This window comes from Vulpes lagopus, chromosome 14 (genome assembly GCF_018345385.1).
Source record: "Vulpes lagopus strain Blue_001 chromosome 14, ASM1834538v1, whole genome shotgun sequence".
NCBI lineage: Eukaryota > Metazoa > Chordata > Mammalia > Carnivora > Canidae > Vulpes > Vulpes lagopus.
Window position 1 is genome coordinate 5,933,168 of NC_054837.1, and position 18,518 is coordinate 5,951,685.

Below are 18,518 nucleotides of genomic sequence, written 5' to 3' on the forward strand. Positions count from 1 at the left end.
GTGGAAGCTGCCCAGGTTTCCATCTGTGGAAGAGTGGGTAAACACACTGTGGCACACATAGTCGATGGAATACTGGTCACTATTAGAAAGCAATGCTTCGACACACACAGCAGCACGCAGGACTCTACACCTATTACGCAGGATGAAAGCAGCCGTCCCAATGAGAACATAAGCAGTCCACGGTGGGGGAGCCGATCAATAGTAGCCAACAAGGTTTGCCTCCGGGATGTGGGGTAGGGGACGGGTGGCCGAGATTGATGGGCAAGGGGCGGGGAGCAGGTGCTAAACTGCTCTGTGTCAGGACAGGGGCCTTAATTACATGCATTTGTCAAAACAGCAAATACACACTTCACGTTTCTGTGTTTCTTTGCCTATAGAATTTACTCAAAAAGCAAAAAACCACCTGGGAACAAATTTTGGGTTTTAGTGATATGAATGCTGACGTATTTCAAAAGAAGGGTCTGCAATTTACTTTGAAGTGCATCACAACGATACGAATAATTGATAGACGCATAAAAACACAGACAAGTGGATGGATCCGTGATAAAGCAAGTGAATAAAGTAACAGTAGAAACTAGGCGGTGCCTACGGGGGTTCTCATGTGCAGTCCTTACCAAGTGAGCGTGGACTCAAAAGTTGTCTTGCAGGGGCGCCCAGGGCCCAGTGGGTGAGGCGTCTGCCTTCAGCTCAGCTTGTGATCTCGGGGTCCTGGGGTGGAGCCCTGCGTCGGGCTCCCTGCTCGGGGGCGTCTGCTTCTCCCTCTGCCTCTGCCCCTGCTTGTGCTCGCTCGCTCGCTCTGCCAAGTAAATAAATAAAACCTTAAAAAATTATTTTTCATGATGAAATATCAGAGGGGAAGAAAGGTTTGCGTGGACAGGGCTTCAAGGCCACAGGCCAGTTTAAGGAAATGTATGTTTCTCTAAGGGCAGATTGGTTTACGGCTCTAAAGATGCTGATACAAACGCTCAAGGTATGTGTGTGCGCGTGTGCGTGCATGTGGATAAGCCCAAGGCGCCCCCGCCGCCCCGCAGCACGGCGCACACCGCGGGGCAACGCGGGAAGCAGAAGCTTGTGCTCTGCACACCCGCAGGCTCCCCTGCCCAGGCCACGTGTGCTTCCCGCGGTCCCGCCCAGGAGGCGACGCTGCCCTAAACTGGAGCAGAAAACGCAGGGTCTTTCCCGCTCTGGCCCCTTTTGGGGGCATTGGGGGGGTGGTAGCACCGCCGGCAGCACCTCCTCACTTGGGTGGGGGCCCTGCTCACTCCCAGGAGGAAGATGCATTTCCCAGTGCCCGTGCACATTCGCTGTCTTGGCCGATTTTAATTGGTGATTAACCCTGAACACCTTGAGGGACTAGGCGGCTTTGCACACCCGGATGTGCGGGCGGCCCACGTGTCAGCGCTCAAGCTACGCCGTGCTAAGGTGACATCTCGGATGCCTCGCAGTCCAGCCCCTGGGACTCTGATGCTGCACTTGGTGGGTGTTGGCAGTATGGGGATGCGAGTGCCGCACACATCAACATTTCGGCTCCTGAAGGAAGTGCCCCCCTTCCCCCCTGTGTCTGCTGAGTGTTGGGTGCAGCTGGGACCACGTGTGACAAAACAGAACGGGCCCTTCTGCCGTCGGCCCCGCCTCGACCCGACTGCCATCCTGCACCTGCCCCCCAGGAGGGGGAGCCCGGGAGCGCTCACCAGGCAGCGGCCCGCGAGCCACCAGGGTGGGGCTCCCCACCCCCCGTGACGCGCTCCGGGTGATGGGCCCAGCGGTGCCACCTGCACACGCCGCCCCCCACCCCGCCATGCCGCACGAGCTGGGCCCCGGACACAGGCAGCGTCCGGCACGGCGTCGGCCTCCCTGCTCACCTGGGCCACGGCGGGGACCACGGCGGCGGCCACCACGGGCCTCCCGCAGGCCTGGCCACCACGCGTTGAGGAGCTCAGAGCCAAGGGTTCAGAGGCGCCTCCCAAGCACGCTCGTGCCAGCAGATCACGCCTTCCCGCCCGCCCCCCAGGACACCCTGAGCTGTGTGCACCTGCCCAGGCCCACCCGGCCCACCTGCTCGGCCGAGCCCCTCGGGGCTCCTGTGGCGCCGGCGCCGACCGTGGTCAGGAGGTGGTCACAGTAGTGCCAGGGCCTTGGTGGGGCCCGCAGAGCCCATGGCCCGGAGCTGCACGGCTTGTGGCTGGGTGGCCGCTGGCTGCTTCCCCGCGGGTCGGCGGCTCCAGCGGCCAAGCCTGCGCCACACTGAATATGGGAGGCGGCCGTCGCTTGGGCCCAGGGACGCTGCGTCCGGGGCAGATGCGGGCGACACTGGCATGGAGCTCGAGGCTCAGCTCCCCGCTCCGCAGCAGGCGCCCTGCATGCGCTGGGACCTCTCCCGGGGCGCCCAGGGCCTTGTCTTCATGCCTCCCCCCATTTCCCTCGCGATCATGGGGTTTACTGAGCCCAGAGCTTGTTTGTGCGACCCCCCCCTTCCCGGTCCCCGTCACCGTTGCCCTACGTCACACTTGTACTGATGGCCTCGAGGTTCCTGCTCCGCCGCGACCCACCCCGGGCACTTGGATGTGACCAGTAATGTCTCCCCGAGCACCTGCGTCGTAGAGCAACTCTTGAGGGAGGAGTCGGACAAAAAACTGCTGGTGTTGAAAATAAGTGGGAAAAATCACAGAAGGACACAAACCATGAGCGGCCCTAACTCTGGGAAACGACCAAGGGCGGTGGAAGGGGAGGTGGGCGGGGGATGGGGGTACTGGGTGACGGGCACTGACAGGGGCACCGGACGCATGAGCCCTGGGTGTTGTGCTCTGTGTCGGCAAATCGAACTCCAATAAAAAAAAATATACAAAAAAAGGGTTACAATGGGCTGGAATATAGATAAATGTAATTCAAGGGGAAAAAAAAATAAAACAAGCCTGTATATTTAAAAAAAAATGTCCTTGGTGTGAAATGAAGTAGGTACGACATCGGGCGGGGGTTCCTGGCAGGACCCGGCCCGGGATGGCGTCACAACACTTGCCGCATTTCCTGCTCTCACTGAAAAACGCTTGGAGTCCCTAAGTGCAACTCTTGGCAATGACCTCGAGCGAGGGGGCCCCGGGAGAGGGAGATCGTCGCACCCCACAGAACCCACTGGAAGCCCTCGGTGGAGAGAGACCCGGCCTCCGGAGCCGAAGTCACTGCCCAGGCCCTGCTGGTGGCCACTCCCCTCCCACGGGCCTGGGCTACGCGGCCAACGCCAAGAGCTCTCCCCGGGCGCGGGGCTGCACCCCAGGGCCTCGCGGGAGAGCGCACGGCAGGCGCCGGCCAGTGGCACATGGCTCGGCACCCGGATGTCCCCCCGCTCCCGGCCCGGCCTGTCCTCGCGTCCTCCGGGACACCCTTTGAGCGGAGGCCCGAGGTTGCCGCCGCAGACGCCGACAGCCGCTCCCAGTCTCAGTTCTTGGGCTGTCGTGAGGACACAGCCTGGTCGGTCCAGCCGGCAGGATTCCCTCGGAGAGCAGCCCGTCCTGTTGGTCGGCCGCAGACGCTCGGCCGCCCCGGGCTTCCGGCTGCATCTCCAGCCTCAGAGAGCTTTGGGGTCGTCACCGCTGCCACCCTTACAGCTACAGAAGGTTGGGTGAACTTGTCGAGAAAGGACTGTTTTGGGGGGGTTCCTGGGGGCTCAGCGGTTTGGCGCCTGCCTTAGGCCCTGGGTGTGACCCCGGGTCCCGGGATTGAGTCCCGCATCCGGCTGCCTGCATGGGGCCTGCTCCTCCCTCCGCCATGAATAAATAAAATCTTAAACAAACAAACAAAAAAAGCGGAGTCCCCGCAAATGTATCTACTAATAGCCTACTGTTGGCCAGAAGCCTTCCCAGTAACGACTAGCGTGCAGTCGGTGTGCGTGTTCCATGCTGTGTTCCTAGAATAAAGCTAGAGGAAAAAACTAGGAAAATCGTAAAAGTGCCTCTCTAGTACTTGGTGCTGTATTTACTGAAAAAAATCCACACGTAGGTGGACCCGCTGGGTCCGAACACGTATTGTTCAAGGTCAGCTGTGCCATCGATTACACTTCACGCGTGAAAAGTCTCAGCACAGCGGTGAAAAGACGGAGACAGTCAGGAGAGCACACACACGAGGTGCCGTCTGTGCATGTGATCTGTCCAGGGGGACGCGCCTCAAGGATGGAGACCAGAGAGGGTCAGGGACAGGGGAAGACAGGGATGGCACCAGGCCCTGGCACCAGGAGGAAGCCGGCTTGTCGCCTAACAAGCCCGGAGCGGCCCCCCTACTCCCGGGGAAGTGCCAGCACGGGGGGTTCAGGGATGCGGGCGGGGGCGCTGGGCTGGCCTCTGTCGGCCGCGGCCCTCCCTACCCCACCATCTGCGACCCCGAAGCCACCCCAGACATGTCACCCGGCACCCGGGCGCCAGGGCCCCAGGACCACCAACCCTGCTTCTGCGGCTCCTTGCTGTCGGGCTCTGCACCCCACGAACCCCCGGCCCTGGAATTCCTGGGGGACTCACCTGTGGGACACCAGTGGCCCTCAGGCCCGTTCCGGCGGTCAGATGTCCACGCTCGTGGTGACGGGGGACCCCGGACACGCAGGGCACTCCAGGCCGGCGGCGCGCCTTTCCCAGCAGCCACACGCCGAGCCACAGCAGGGCCGCACCCTGGCACATGTGACACCCCCTCCCGTGTCCACCCAGGCAGCCTGGGCCGGCCTTGGGTCACCCTCCCCGCGCCCCCCCCGTCCTGTGGGGCCCCCAGGGACCGGCCCCCCACTGACCCTGAAGCATCTCTGACCCTGGAGCACCCCTGACCTCGGAGCACCCCTGACCCCAGAGCACCTCTGACCACCTCTGACCCCGGAGCACCTCTGACGTCAGAGCACCTCTGCCCCCGGAGCAGCTCTGACCTCGGAGCACCTCTGCCCCAGGAACACCCCTGTCCCTGGAGTACCTAGTGGGGGGCGGACACTGCACTGGCAGACAGGTAAGGACGTCAGGGGCCCACAGCAGCGAATGCGGCCTGGATTTCCTGACCGAAGGGAGCGGAGGGCACAGAGGCCCAGCATCTACCCCGGGGTGCAGGCAGGACCCCGGCTCTGGTTTGGCTCAGGCTGTGATCTCAGGGCCGGAGGGCAAGCCCCACGTGGGCTCCCGGCCAGTGGGAACCCGCCTAGATTTGCTCTCCCTCTGCACCCCCTGCCCCCAACTCTCTCTAAAATAAATACATCTGGGGAAAACCTGAGTAGGGACGTCAAGGGATCCGGGAGCACATCCTGTATCTAGGCACCTCAGGACCTGGCTCCGCCAGGTGGCCGCGGGCTCAGGCCACTGCCGCGCCGGCCTCAGCTCCGTGGCGGGCTCCGTGCTCGGCTCCGTGCTCAGCTCCGCGCCCGGTGCGAAGGGCTGGCGATCAGGAACCGGGCTGCAGTGAGGCCTCGGACCTCGCGAGGTGCGCTCACCCGCTCGCTTCACGGGGAGGGGCCTCATCCTGGGCCTTCCCGCCGGTGCCCCCCCACATGGGCCTCCAGGGAGCCCTCAGGGCCCGGGGCAGCGGGAGGCCGGGAACAGACCTCGAGGTGGCGCTCCTGTGCCCGCCCGCAGCCCAGGAGCAGCCGAGGCCCTGGGTACGAGTTTCTTAGGAAACCAAGAGGCAGCCTGCAGAGACACAGTAGCCACCCCCCCTTTTTTTAAAGAAAACTAATTCGACTTAGGGGAAAAAAAAAGGTTCCGTGTTCAGCGGATGCATTTGCATTACTCCCGTTACTTTCCCTCAGGCCACGCAGCACCTGCTCCAGGGTCAAGGTCAGGGTGGGGCCGCAGGGAAGGGGGAGAAGGGGGAGCCATCCTAGAACCCCGTCTGGCCTCCAGAGGCCACTGCCCGCGCCCACGGTGACGCCCGGCCGAAGCCCCATGCGGGTCTCACTGCTTTGACCTCTCCTCCTCTCCGGCAAAGGCTGACCGCAGTTTGGATCGAACCCATCTGTGATTCTTTTTACGTTTTAAAAAAAAAACAAAAAAACACTTGTACCTTCCCAGAAACCTCAAAGGGAAAACAATCAGGATCGCCACAGGCCGTGTCTCAAACCAACCCATGTTGGGGAAGCTCCAACACGCACGGTGATTTTTTTTTTTATTACCTTGCTTTCACGACTTCGTCTCTGACTTCCGTGAAGGATGCGAACACATTAGAAATAACAGTCATTTATTTTAAGTATCAGGTTTTATTAAAAAGTGCATCTTGATTAATTTATGATCTAGGTAAGCTGTTAAGATATCAGTATACTCTGGAATAATAACTTTACAAATATTTAAAACAAAATTTTAAAAGCCTTTTTATTTCCTTCACCATTATTGTTTTACAATACAAATATCACCTTGTGAATACACAAAAAAACCCTACGGAAGATAATTCTGCTGCGTAAAATACAGAATGGATATATATACTTCTTCATTCTTAAAAAACTATTTTGTTCTCCACATTGGCAAGTATAGAATAGAATACTTCCCCAAACATACTCATGTTAGGAGTAAAACTCAGAGTTCCATGCAGTTTCTGCACAAATATATTTGAAAGAAATAGATCTCTGTTTTGTTGTTCACCAACAAAATTGTCATGAGAGTATGGATGACTAATTTAGAGCTTTCAAGTTTTAGTTAAGTGATCATTTTCAAGACTCTCTTTTTTTAAAAACAAAGTATTCATGGCTGTTTTCATTGTATAGTTAAAATCGAACTACCAAATAGATGATAAAATAATTTAAGTGGTACACGTCATTGCCACCTGTTCACAATATGGGAACAGGCCCGGACTTTCTAATTAGCTTCCCCCCTTCTTTAACTCGTAGCTATTTAAAAACCGTAAGCAGTCTTCTGATTTAATTTAGCTATAAATGCAAAATTTAGTAGTGTATACATACATTTATATTTTCATGGAATATTTTATTTTAAATAAAAACATTTAAGATTGCCTACTGACCATACAATCAAGACAAGAAAGGCACTAGAAACATAGACAAATTTCTCTCCCAAGAAGCATTTTTAAATTTTAACTCTCTTCTCTCCAACATGTAAAAATCTTTAAATTTGGTTTTCATAACATTATTTTGAAAAATAAAGTTAGGAAATACTTAGAAAATCACTTTGTAACAGAATCTTTTTTTTTTTTTGCACTTTTTGACACACTCTCTCTGCTGATTTTTACAAAACCCAAAGTTACCAAACCTTTCTGTGTCTGTCATTTTTATTTGAATATCGGTGCAACAGGTAGAAAGATTTCAGAATTGAACCCCATTCAGGTACTTAGAAACCTTCATAGAGACATTTGCTAGAAAATGGCTTACAGCCCAATCTTTGGGGCAAGAGATATGAAAAGTATGTTTTCCCAAGAAAATAATACACTTTATTTCCAGATGTGACTGGAAAGACCAGAACTGATGATATAAAAGCTCACATTTATGCTGTTGCATCATATACAAAGGAACATGGTGGTCACAGGTCATGTAAATCCCAAACTTATGAACAGGAAATGTGTACAGTGCATGATAGGTTAAATTTTCTTTATTGTTGTCCAACGCAGGTCCTTTGGAGAGAAAAAAAGATCACAGTGCTGACCAGGTAACTCAATAGGTTAAGTCAAGGTAACTGTTGAAAGAGAACAGGATTAGGGAGGTGTTTGTTTATGGCATCTTCTCTCATGGAGTTCTTAGCACTTCGGACAGTTCCTCGCTTCCCCGCTGGGTCCGGCCGTTACGTATCATTCACCAAGCGGCTGTACTTGACTTGTCGACCGAGGTGGACGACTGGCCAGGGGAAGGGCCAGTGGTAAGACCGAGGTACGATTCCTTGCACATTCTTTTCAAAGTACTGAAATGGCCTGTACCACCACACCCTGGCCAGGAGGTTCATCTGGGAGGCTTCTTTTAGCACCTAGGACGACAAGGACAGGTAACTGCGTCAGGGAGCACAAGCCACGTCCCAGCCACAGAAGGACGCTCTGCTGGTCATCCTCCACTTGCAGTTCAGGTATTTCCCTTATTGCAGTTCGCAGAGGACCCCAGACCCGCCCCGTGTGTCCCCGTTTCACACACACACACACACACACGTCCCCACTCTGTGCTCATCTGCTAACTGTGCCACACCCAACCCAGCAGGAAAAAATACTCTGATTCTGGGAGTGCATGGACAGCACGAGGCTTACTCAGGGTCTTGCCCATATACACAGGCCTCAGTCAGTGTGGCCGTCACTTCTCTGTGACGCCAGTTAAGCACTCAGCTGGTAAGGGCCCAGGGTGGAAGAAGGGCGGGGGAGGGGGCAATCAGGGGCAGAGGGGAGGGACACTTGTTCTGCAAGGATGCAGCGTTGGTGTCACCGTGTTCATGTGTTTCTTGTTCATGTTCCACTCAGAGGTGGGTCAGCATCACCAGAGACAACACAGTCCTACCCACCGACCTCTCTAAGAGAAACCTGAGCCATCGGTGGGTTCTCTGCACATCCCCTTCCCCCTGCTGTGCCGCCCCCGCCCCCAGCCGGGGCGAAGGGAACTGCAATCAGATGGGGGGGAAGGACTCACTTGCTGATTGGCCATAGTGTGGTACCACCAGAAGAGTCTCGTGGTGATGTAGTACGCCACCACCACATCCACAGTGTAGTGGTCATGCGCTAAGAGAATGCAGAAGATCCCAACCACGCTGAGAAGCCAGCAAATCCAGTGGTACCACCAGAGTCGTCGAGGGGAATCTGAAATGAGGAGAGAGGCACAACAGCCCGTCACTCAGGTAGCACGGAGGGCACCAACCACGCTCGCCTCTGCGGCCACTTGAGTCCAGTGACTCCGAGCTTTCCTTCTGGAAACAGGTCACACGGGCAGCAAGTCTGAGGGCTTTAGCTCACGTGGAAAAAAGGTTAGAACGGCAGCAGCTTGGTTTTTGATTTACAACTGTATTTTGTATTTAGTTATTGCTAGATTCAGATAATCATAAATACAATTTAAAAGGTCAACTGATGGGGGTAATGCATCACGCTCGGTTAAAAAAAAAAGTCCACTGACATTTAAGTCCATTTACTTGTAAAAAATTTGGGCTTAATGCTCTAAGAAAAACCAATACCTTTTGGTCTGGAGAGAGCTTATATGGGGAGTGGGCGGTTGGGACCGCTACCACCGTCTTAGTTGCTTTCCAAGCTCTGTGACCATGCACTGATCTGAAAGTCTCTGGGATTTCTGTTTCTCAAATGGAAATAAAGGATCCAGATGCCTGGGAATTCTGGTCCAAGCTCATTCAGAGGCCGGGCAGGGTCAGATAAACACTTGTCCACACCTCCACCTGGAAGCCCCTCGAGAGAAGCATCAGGCCTTCCCGCTTGTGTTCTCAAATAATGGGCTGAAGAGGGTCTGAAACTTTACGGAGGAATGTCGTCTGAATGTGATCCATCCTCCCCACCCTCTCCATGGGGAGGAAGTTCAGACTTTTACTGGATTCTCAAACGGCCAAAGGACTAATCAGCCATGTGACTGAGATTTATCCAGCATCTACGATGTGTCCAGCACAGGAAATGTGCTAGCTACTGAGATCAATGAACAAACAGGCCAAAGAACCTGCCTTTGTGGTTCTTCCTAAATACCTTCCTAGTACGGGGGAGAGACAATACAAAATAATTATAATAAGTAAATTTATAATAATAATACATTTATAATAATAAATAAGTAAATTATACACTAAGTTAGAAGGTGTCAAATGCCAGGAAAAACTGCAACGCTGAACAAGATAAGCAGGACCAGAGAGAAGGTGAAGGGGGCTGGGTCTTCACAGGCAGTGGTCGGGCGGGGGGGCTCTCTTGCTCTCGGATCCAGCAAGATCCGATTGGACACCCAGCCAGACAACAGTAGTGGCCGCCGCTGCTGAACAGTAGGCCCATGTGCCGCCCGTTTTCATCGCTATAACCTCTCCCCCGGCCAGGAGCAGCTCTCTGCGTCTCATCCAGGGCCGAGGGAGTGAAGCGTAGTGAAGTCAGAGGCTCGGGGTAGCACGGGGACCTTCCATCTGACTTGGCCCCCTGCCCCCTGTCTCCCCACAGGGCACGCTGGGTTTCCTTCAAGGGGGAGGCTCACCCGCTGAAGTACAGTCAGCAGGGCCGGGAGCGCCCCGGTTACCCCAGGCCCGCGTGGCCCAGCGCGGGGTGGGAGGGCGCCTGGAGGTGGTATGGTTCCCTGGGCTCAGCCACAGGCCAGGGGCGCCCACGCTCCCTTCTCCCGGCGCCTGGGCACATTGGCCCTTTCCTGTCTTCCCTGAGACCACAAGCGGCCTCGGGCTGGGGGGCAGGGGGGCTCAGGGGGTGAAGCCTCTGCCGTAGGCTCCGGTCCTGATCTCAGGGTCCTGGATGGAGTCCCACGTCGGCCCCTGCTCAGCGCGGAGCCTGCTTCTCCCTGTCCCCCTGTGCTCACACTCTCTCTCCGTCAAACAAAATAAATTTTAAAAAGACCCGAGCTGAGCTTTCAAGCCTTCAGTCCCCAGCCGGCCGTGCTCCTGCCGTGCCTCGCCAGCGCCAGCCCATCAGGGTGGGTCAGGCCCCCATCTTCCCAGGGTCCAGCGGCAGCCAGCCCCCCCGCCCCCGCACCCACCTGCACCTGCTGCAGGACGGGTTTCTCCTGCTGACGGGGGACAGAACAGCACAGCCCCATCTCGGAGGACGGACTCAGACCCCTTCCTGTCGGTCACTTCTTGTTACCATCACTGCTCTGCCTGCCAACTCGACGGCGCCGCACTCACTCCCGACACACGTCGACATGGCAATTTGTGCGTCCCTCCTTGGAGGTACCGGCAACCCGCCGCCACTCACTGTTCTGCACGGAACCTGCCTGGACCGGGCTCACGGAGGCTGTTTTTAACAGCAGGATACTGAGGACTTAGGACAACTGAGTTTTCCACAAGGAGAAAAAGAAGTAACCTGTGGCTCATTACAGCGAGCCAGAGCCTCACGTCTCACAAACATCATTTGAGAGAAATCAAGTGGCCGAAGACCAGAGACAGCATAATACCAGGTACGCAGATTTGACAAACCATCCCACCATGATGCGCACGTATAAAAACACGCATGGAAAGGAGAGAGGACAGTGGTGGGGGAAGGAATGAAAGGCCTGTCACCTCCTAACACCTCATCTGATTTTTAAAGGGTTATCGGAAACAGACACGGCGAAAGCTAATACCTGTTAAGTCTGAGTGGCGGACAGGGTATATTTAGTATTATTTTTTTGTGTGTCTCAGAATAAAATATTTTAAGTACTTTTTTTAAAAGGAAATTTCCCATTTAGTGCCCTCCTCATTCAGTGTCCCCGAGCCCACGGCTTCTGTGAGGGACATCACTGAGCACCTCTGTCCCCACGGCTCAGAGCAGAGGGCCAGGAACTTAGAAACACAGTCTACCATCACACCCACAGGCCTGACACTGCATTCCTGGCGTCTTGGGAGGTTTCCTTCTAGCCTCCTCCAGCAGCTGTCGTGCACCCCAAATGCTGTGCTGACCCTTGAGGGTGAACAAGTGACCCCATGAGGAAGAGCAGTCACCCCCCCCCCCCCCCCGCCACGTGTCTCTCTGGGTGCGGTGGGGAGATGAGGTGCCGCCCTCCTGAGGCTTCCAGCCACACTTCACAGGGACCATGGGAAATGGCAGGCGTCATGGAAGGCTGCTGGAGACTTACACTCTTTGATAAATAGGTAGGTGAGTGTGAGCATGACCGTGTGGCCACTGTACAGGTAATCCCCACACATGTTGTGAGAACCAGTGATGGACAGGCCACCGCCAGCGATGAGCTTCATTATTCTCCGCAGCTGGGCTTCCCAGTCTCCAAAAAGCTGGTGGGAAAAGAGAAAACAAGACTCATTATAAGGCCACATGAAAGTGTGCTATGATTACTAATATTCAGAATTGAGCTTTTTGACACTGTTTTAAAGGTTTTATTTATTTATTCATGAGACACGGAGAGAGAGGCAGAGGGAGAAGCAGGCTCCCTGTGGGGAGCCCGATGTGGGACTTGATCCCAGGACCCCGGGATCACGACGGGGACACTGACCACCCAGGCGTCCCTTGACACTGATTGCTAATAAGAGATATAAACCTGGCCTCTGACTTTGTTCTCCTGGCACAACCTTGGGGATTTCCTGAGATAAAGGTTCTCTGGTTATTCCTAAGAACCTCTTCCAATGACACCTGAGTGCATGTTCATGAGGTGACTCTTGGAAAGCCCCGAAGGATGGGGCTGGATGCCAGGAGAGCCAACCAGCGGCACAGGGCTGAATCTCCAAGGAGAGCGACTGGAGGCTGAGCTAATCAGCCGCGGCCAAAAACCTAATTAATCCCACTTACATAATGAAGCCCCACAAAAAGCCAAAAGGATGAGGGTTCAGAGAGCTTCCAGGGTGAAAGAGGAGAGACAGGAAGGTCCTGAGGGTCTGTGGTGCACCCGGACAGGGCACGGAAACTGTACCTCTCCCCACATACCTCGGCTGATGCTTCTCATCCATCTGGCTGCCCTGTTATATCCTCTTATAATAAACCGGAAGTCTATTTCCTGCGTTCCGTGTTCTGTGAGCAACAGCTAGCAAAGTAGCCAAGCCTGAGCAGCACTTATGGGCCCCTCCAATTTACAGCTGGGGGCCAGAAGCGCAGGTGCCGATAGTCGGTGGGACTGAGCCCTCAGCCTCTGGGATCTGATACGCTCTCCAGGAGGCGGCGTCAGAATGCGTCCCCCCATTCTCTGACTTATCTGGTCAGAGAAGTGCTTGGCGTGGGTACTCAGAGTAGAGATGCACGGGAGTGCTTTGCCTTCATGAGCTTATATTAAGATACATAAACTCCCACCATGAAGTCTGCCACTCAACATTCACTGTTCTTTGGACAACCCTGGGAAGGGGTACGGTCCTAGAGGTGGAGCTCATGGCTTCAGAACGTTCCTGAGATAGTAGCACTTTCTATAGCACATTTCAGCAGACGCTTACCCAACTTCTAAAATTACACTGATAGGCAAAGAGTAATTGACTGATTTGCTACCAAAACCATTTTGGAAAAAATATGTAGGAAAAATTCCAGAGCTTGGCTCAGAGGACAAAGGTTTTACTAACTTAGGTGAAACGTTGGACACTGGGGCAAATACAAGTATACATCGGTATGTGAGATGTAGTGACCAAACTGAAACAAGGGACTGAGGTGGGTATACTTTCAATCTTCTGAAATTATGTTGGTAGAACTGCATGTTTTTCCTTTCAATAAGAGTGAAAAAGGTTCATAAATAAATCTACCCCCCTCTGATACAAGTCTGGGCTGCATATAGGAGTTGTAAGTGGCTTAAACAACTTGCTCACTTCAAGTTTTACTTGCTCTGTTGAACGAAATGTGTGCTTGTCTGTATTTTACGCTTGTCAGCACACTTTTAAATTCTGGTTAGCTAACCAATTTAATCACCGTGATCCATTTCAATATTTCACTGATGATAATCTGGGCTTTGGGAAATACGTGTTCTTATTATAATTTCCCTTAAAACATATGTATCTGGATTTCTAGTTAAGGATGGCAGGTTGAACAAACCACAGAGGATATGGATTTCCAAGTTCAAAAGGTCAGTGGACATGCAGTTCAACAGAAGAAAATAGACCTACATACCAAGACTCAGCACCGTAAAATTTCAAGAATGAGGGTCAAGCAAGAGATCCTAACACCTCCAGAAATTAAAAACAAGCTTCATACAAAGCATTAAGAGTCAGGCTTTTTCAAAAATACTTGAAAACATAAGAATTTGGAAAAATGCCTCCAAAGTCTGTGGGAAAATGATTTCCAACTTAAGAGTCCTATACCCAGCCATATGATAAATCGGCCCTACTGTACGAAAGCCATTTTCACAAGATTTCACGGCATTTACCATCTACGTCCTCTTCTGTTCAGGGAATTATAAGGGTATGCTCTGTAAAGCAAAGGAGTAAATGCAGAAAAAAGAAAAGATGGGACCCACTAGGACATCTATGAAGGGAGAGCCAAGGGGCTTTGAGCCTGGACAGTGAACAATGCAGGGGGACAGTTAGGCCACAGTAGGGTAGTCCTTGGGGAGGTGATCCCAACAGCAGATCCCACTGCCTCTGACAGCACTGAATGAAGAGTCACCACATGGGGATGAATGTGCACACAGGAAACTAAGAAAGCAAAAAGCAAGGCAACCACTAACTCTATAGAAAAAAAAATATTGTGAAGAAAAGTAATTACAGGAAATGATGTGAGTTGCCTACAAAGAGCATTTACAAACTAATAACGTAAGCACGGAGTATGGAGTTAAATCAGAACAGAAAACTAGGACTGGGAAGATGGGACAGACAGGGAGCATGACAGTCCATGGTGGGATAGGGTGGGGCAGAAAGGGCACAGGACTGGGGCCTGGGGCACCGAGGACCCTCAGTCCTGGCCTTCCCTGTAGGAGGTCAATAAGATTTTCATCAGAACAGTAAGAAACAGAACTGCCACATCATTTAAAGACCAGAGGATAAACACATGCGTGTGCACACACTCCCGTAAAAAGTGAAGAGATACAAAGGTAAACACCACCAGATTCAGTTAGAGTTAAAAGTGAGTTAGGAACGTGGGCTGGAGTTGGGTCAGGGTTGGGGAGCTAATGTTTTTTTGTAACAAGCTGTGTAGAACCATTTTATATTTTAAATTGCATGCATATATAAACATGATAACATTTTTAAGTCTCAGTTTTTAAAATATTTTTTTTTTGTTTTTGTTTTTTTTTTATTTATTTATGATAGGCACACAGTGAGAGAGAGAGAGGCAGAGACACAGGCAGAGGGAGAAGCAGGCTCCATGCACCGGGAGCCCGATGTGGGATTCGATCCCGGGTCTCCAGGATCGCGCCCTGGGCCAAAGGCAGGCGCCAAACCGCTGCGCCACCCTGGGATCCCCCAGTTTTTAAAATATTTTTAAAAAGATTTTATTTATTCATGAGAGACAGAGAGAGGCAGAGACACACGCAGAGGGAGAAGCAGCAAGCTCCCTGCAGGGAGCCTGATGCGGGACTCAATCCCAGGACCTCGGGGTCACACCCTGGACTGGAGGGAGACACTCAACCACTGAGCCACCGAAGCGTCCCCTTTTTAAAAGTTTTAAATTGGAAGTTTGTTCTAATTCTGCCACAACAATGGATAAAAAAGAAAATTGTGGCAAAAAAGCTTAGGTAAGATTTTCATGTTATATTATTTCAGATTGTCCTTCGAAAACTTTTTTTTTTTTTTTTTACAGAAAACCCTATTCTCAGGCACCAGCACCCAATAATTTGCCCTCCCATTTTAGCACAAAAATACTTGTGGGGAACCTGCATGTGTAGGTAGGAGAGAGAAATTACAAGGTAAACAGCGGGAGAGAAAACACCTATGCTTTCTGTTAAAAATATCTTTCCAAGTCCGTCAGATCTCTGCGAGGGGGCAGCCTCTTTAAGCTTAGGGGCAAACAGGAAAGGAGGATAGCCGGTTACAGCCAGGGAAAAATTGTAATTATGTTTAAAAAAGCAAACAAAGGAAAAGACAAATTACAGAACAACTGAAGTAGAAAAAGGTAACGTCTTTTTCCTACACACACACACACACACACACACACACACACACACACACACACCGAGATAAATCCAGTAAGAAAGACCAGTGTAGGAAACAGAATCGACCAGAGACCAGAGGACAAAGGATACGGCCAGCTGCAGGCAGAGAATCTCAAACAAACAGAAACACAAACTGACATTGCCACCAGCTCAATGTCCCCGTGTCACGTCAGCCAAGCAGCAGGAGCGGGCGCTGGGGGGGCTGGCATGGGGTCTCCCATTTCCTCAATTGGCTCCGGCAGGAGGACGGGGTGTCCTGAATGCAACTGCCAGGGGCACCAGGGGTGGGGGGGAGCAGGCAGGCTGGGCTCCTCCATGCGGCTATGCAACCTCGACGACCGGCTGGGCTAACCTCACCCTCCTCACCTGCACCCCGGAAGGCACAGCTTTATTACCATCAGCAGAATCCCCCGCAGAACTCATCATCAGCGCGGACCCCGCCACGCGGCTTCCAGGGGTCGACCTGAAGAAGGACCCCCGTATGAAAGAAAGCTTTATGTACAAACACCGCAATGTCCTGTGTAAAAGCAACAAACTGGAAACAACCCTCCAGGAGCAGTTATTAACTAACTGTGTTCCCTTGCTGTTCAAAGGGCAGGCCCGGCCGTTCAGGGCAGGCCACGTCTGTTCAGGGCAGGTCGCGTCCGTTCAGGCAACACCAGGAGTCCCTGTAAATAACTCCGGGCACACTGAACTGGAATCTGAGGTTAACTCATTTGACTCACTACAGTGATTCAAACGCACTGAACTACACTGTAACTGCCTTTTATTTTCTTCTTTCTTTTTCCTTCCTTCCTTCCTTCCTCCCTTCCTTCCTTTCTCTCTCTTTTTTTTTTGATTTATTCATTTGAGAGCAAGCAAGCACAAGCCAGGGGAGAAGCACACTCCCCACTGAGCAGGGAGCCTGACAGGCAGCTCCATCCCAGGACCCCAGGGATCATGACCTGAGCCCAAGGCAGACACTTCACTGACGGAGCCACCCTGGTGCCCCTATAACTGCTTAAGAAATTATGAAAAAATAAGTTTACGACGCCTGTGTGCTAAGTTTTTGTCGTAAATATTTTCTCCTATTGTGCGAAAAACAAAACATTTAGTGTACTTAACCATGTTTTAAAAATATGCACAGAAAAAGTCCAGAAGGTACATTCTACGTGTTACTAGGATTTGCATGAAGCTGGCAGGGTGTCTCCCCGTCTCTGTCCCAGGGGGACTTCGTTCCTGCTCCTTGGGCTGGAAAGGGAGGGATTCTCTTGAAGTCTGTAGCTCTGGGATGCAGACTGCCTCAGCGTGCAGCAGGACATATGTGAAGGAAAAAAGGAGACTCTTGGCTTATCCCTCATACTTCTCACTCGGGCTTCCCTCCCCAATCTGCCTGCTGCCATCTTCGGGAGCCCCCACAACGCTGCTCCGCAGATTCCGCCTGGCGTATTTTACTTGCATTCAGGGGCACAGCACGGAGTGTGCCTACTACTCCACTAGAACTGGTATAAACCAACCCCGGGTGGGCTCTTGAATGTTAATTTTTGAAAGCAGAGGTATTTTGGGAGGACAGTCACATGGCCACTTTCTCGGGGGACAGTACGAAGCTGTGACGAGAGTGCTCTGATCTGCACCACTGTGTGAATTACGGAAGTCGGCTGTCAGTAAAAATAAAGCAACTTTCTTCAATACCTAATGAATGGCTCACAAAGTAAGTAACGTCGCCAAGTCTTAAGCAAGAACAAGGCATAGAGAGCAAGCCCAGGCAGGAGAGGCGTACGGAGCGGACCGCCTGCTGTCACGTCCCACTCCCACAGCCATGAACCACGAACGTGCCTCTCAAAGTACTCATTCATTCATTCATTCATTCAATCAATCTACCTACTACCAACCAGAGCAAGTCACTTTTTGTCTTATTCCTGAGGGATCATCTCACTGCCAAACAGAAAATCCGCTGTCATCTCTCTGTGCCACGTCCACAAAGCTGCTCTGCAACATCAGACCTCAGTCCACAGCTGCGAGGGCGCCCAGCACGGAGGAGCAGAAGATCCGTGGGATTGCTGCCAACCACGTCCCAGGCGGCCTGAAGCAAGCTGAGAAACACGCTCTGCGCACATGGTTCCCCTCAGCTCAGCTCCCTCGGGACGGGGGCCCACCGCACAACGCTGTGCTCCCTGACCGCTCACGGCCCACCTGACCACCGACAGGCATGGAGGAACTGGTGTGAGGCACGAAACTGTCCTTCTGGGAGACGGAGTGTGTTTACAGGCTCAGCAGGTGCTCCGGGCATCACCCGTCACCTCACTCCTCTCTCAGATTTCTTACTCCCCCCGATGGGAAGAGCAGGGTGGTTTTTAACCTAAGAAGACGTTAGCTTTGGTTTGGACAGAGGCTCCCAACTTTTCAGCAGCGCTTTCCCAGGAGTCATCTCGTGTCCTCCCAAGGCAGTCAGGTGGTTAGTGCAGAAGTCACGCCGCCTGTGTTACAGATAAGCACAGAAACAGAGAGGCTTTGTCCTGTCCTGCAGGGAGTCAGTGGGGCCAGGCCAAGTCCTTCCTCTCCCCCAAGCAGGCCTGCCTCTGCATCCCCAGGATGAAACAAAGAGCTCGCTGTTGTTGCCAAAGCCTCCCCAGGTGACGCCGGACACCGCCTCCGGGCTGTGGTTGTTCCAACGAAATCCCACCCACCGTACACACGTCACTTAGTCGCAGGTGCACACCGCTCTTCACTAAAGGTCCTTCTCTTCCTAAGCGTTCTTCTCCTTGGAGACTAAGCTGCCCTACTTCCGAAGAAATTTTTGTGCAAGTCTTTTGCACGCTGACTGCATGCTTTCTGGCTTCTCAAACCAGCTGTGCTCTACTGGACTCTAAGTTTCCTTGCTTTGTATTGTGCTGTGCTGCAGCGATGCTCCAAATGCCCC

At 52.8% G+C, this 18,518-nt stretch overlaps 1 protein-coding gene across 8 annotated transcripts in view; it reads right to left on the minus strand.

The window, feature by feature from the left end:
- Positions 1–6,175: 6,175 nt before the first annotated feature.
- Positions 6,176–18,518, minus strand: part of SGMS1 (sphingomyelin synthase 1) — a 245,197-nt gene continuing 232,854 nt past the window's right edge. For all 8 annotated transcript variants that reach the window (XM_041728684.1, XM_041728685.1, XM_041728687.1 and 5 more), the window contains 3 exons: positions 11,684–11,837; positions 8,561–8,727; positions 6,176–7,916 (listed from right to left, as the gene is read on the minus strand). In XM_041728684.1, the coding sequence (XP_041584618.1) occupies positions 7,737–7,916; positions 8,561–8,727; positions 11,684–11,837 (501 nt within the window). In that variant the 3' untranslated portion in view covers positions 6,176–7,736. The remainder of the gene's footprint in view (positions 7,917–8,560; positions 8,728–11,683; positions 11,838–18,518) is intronic.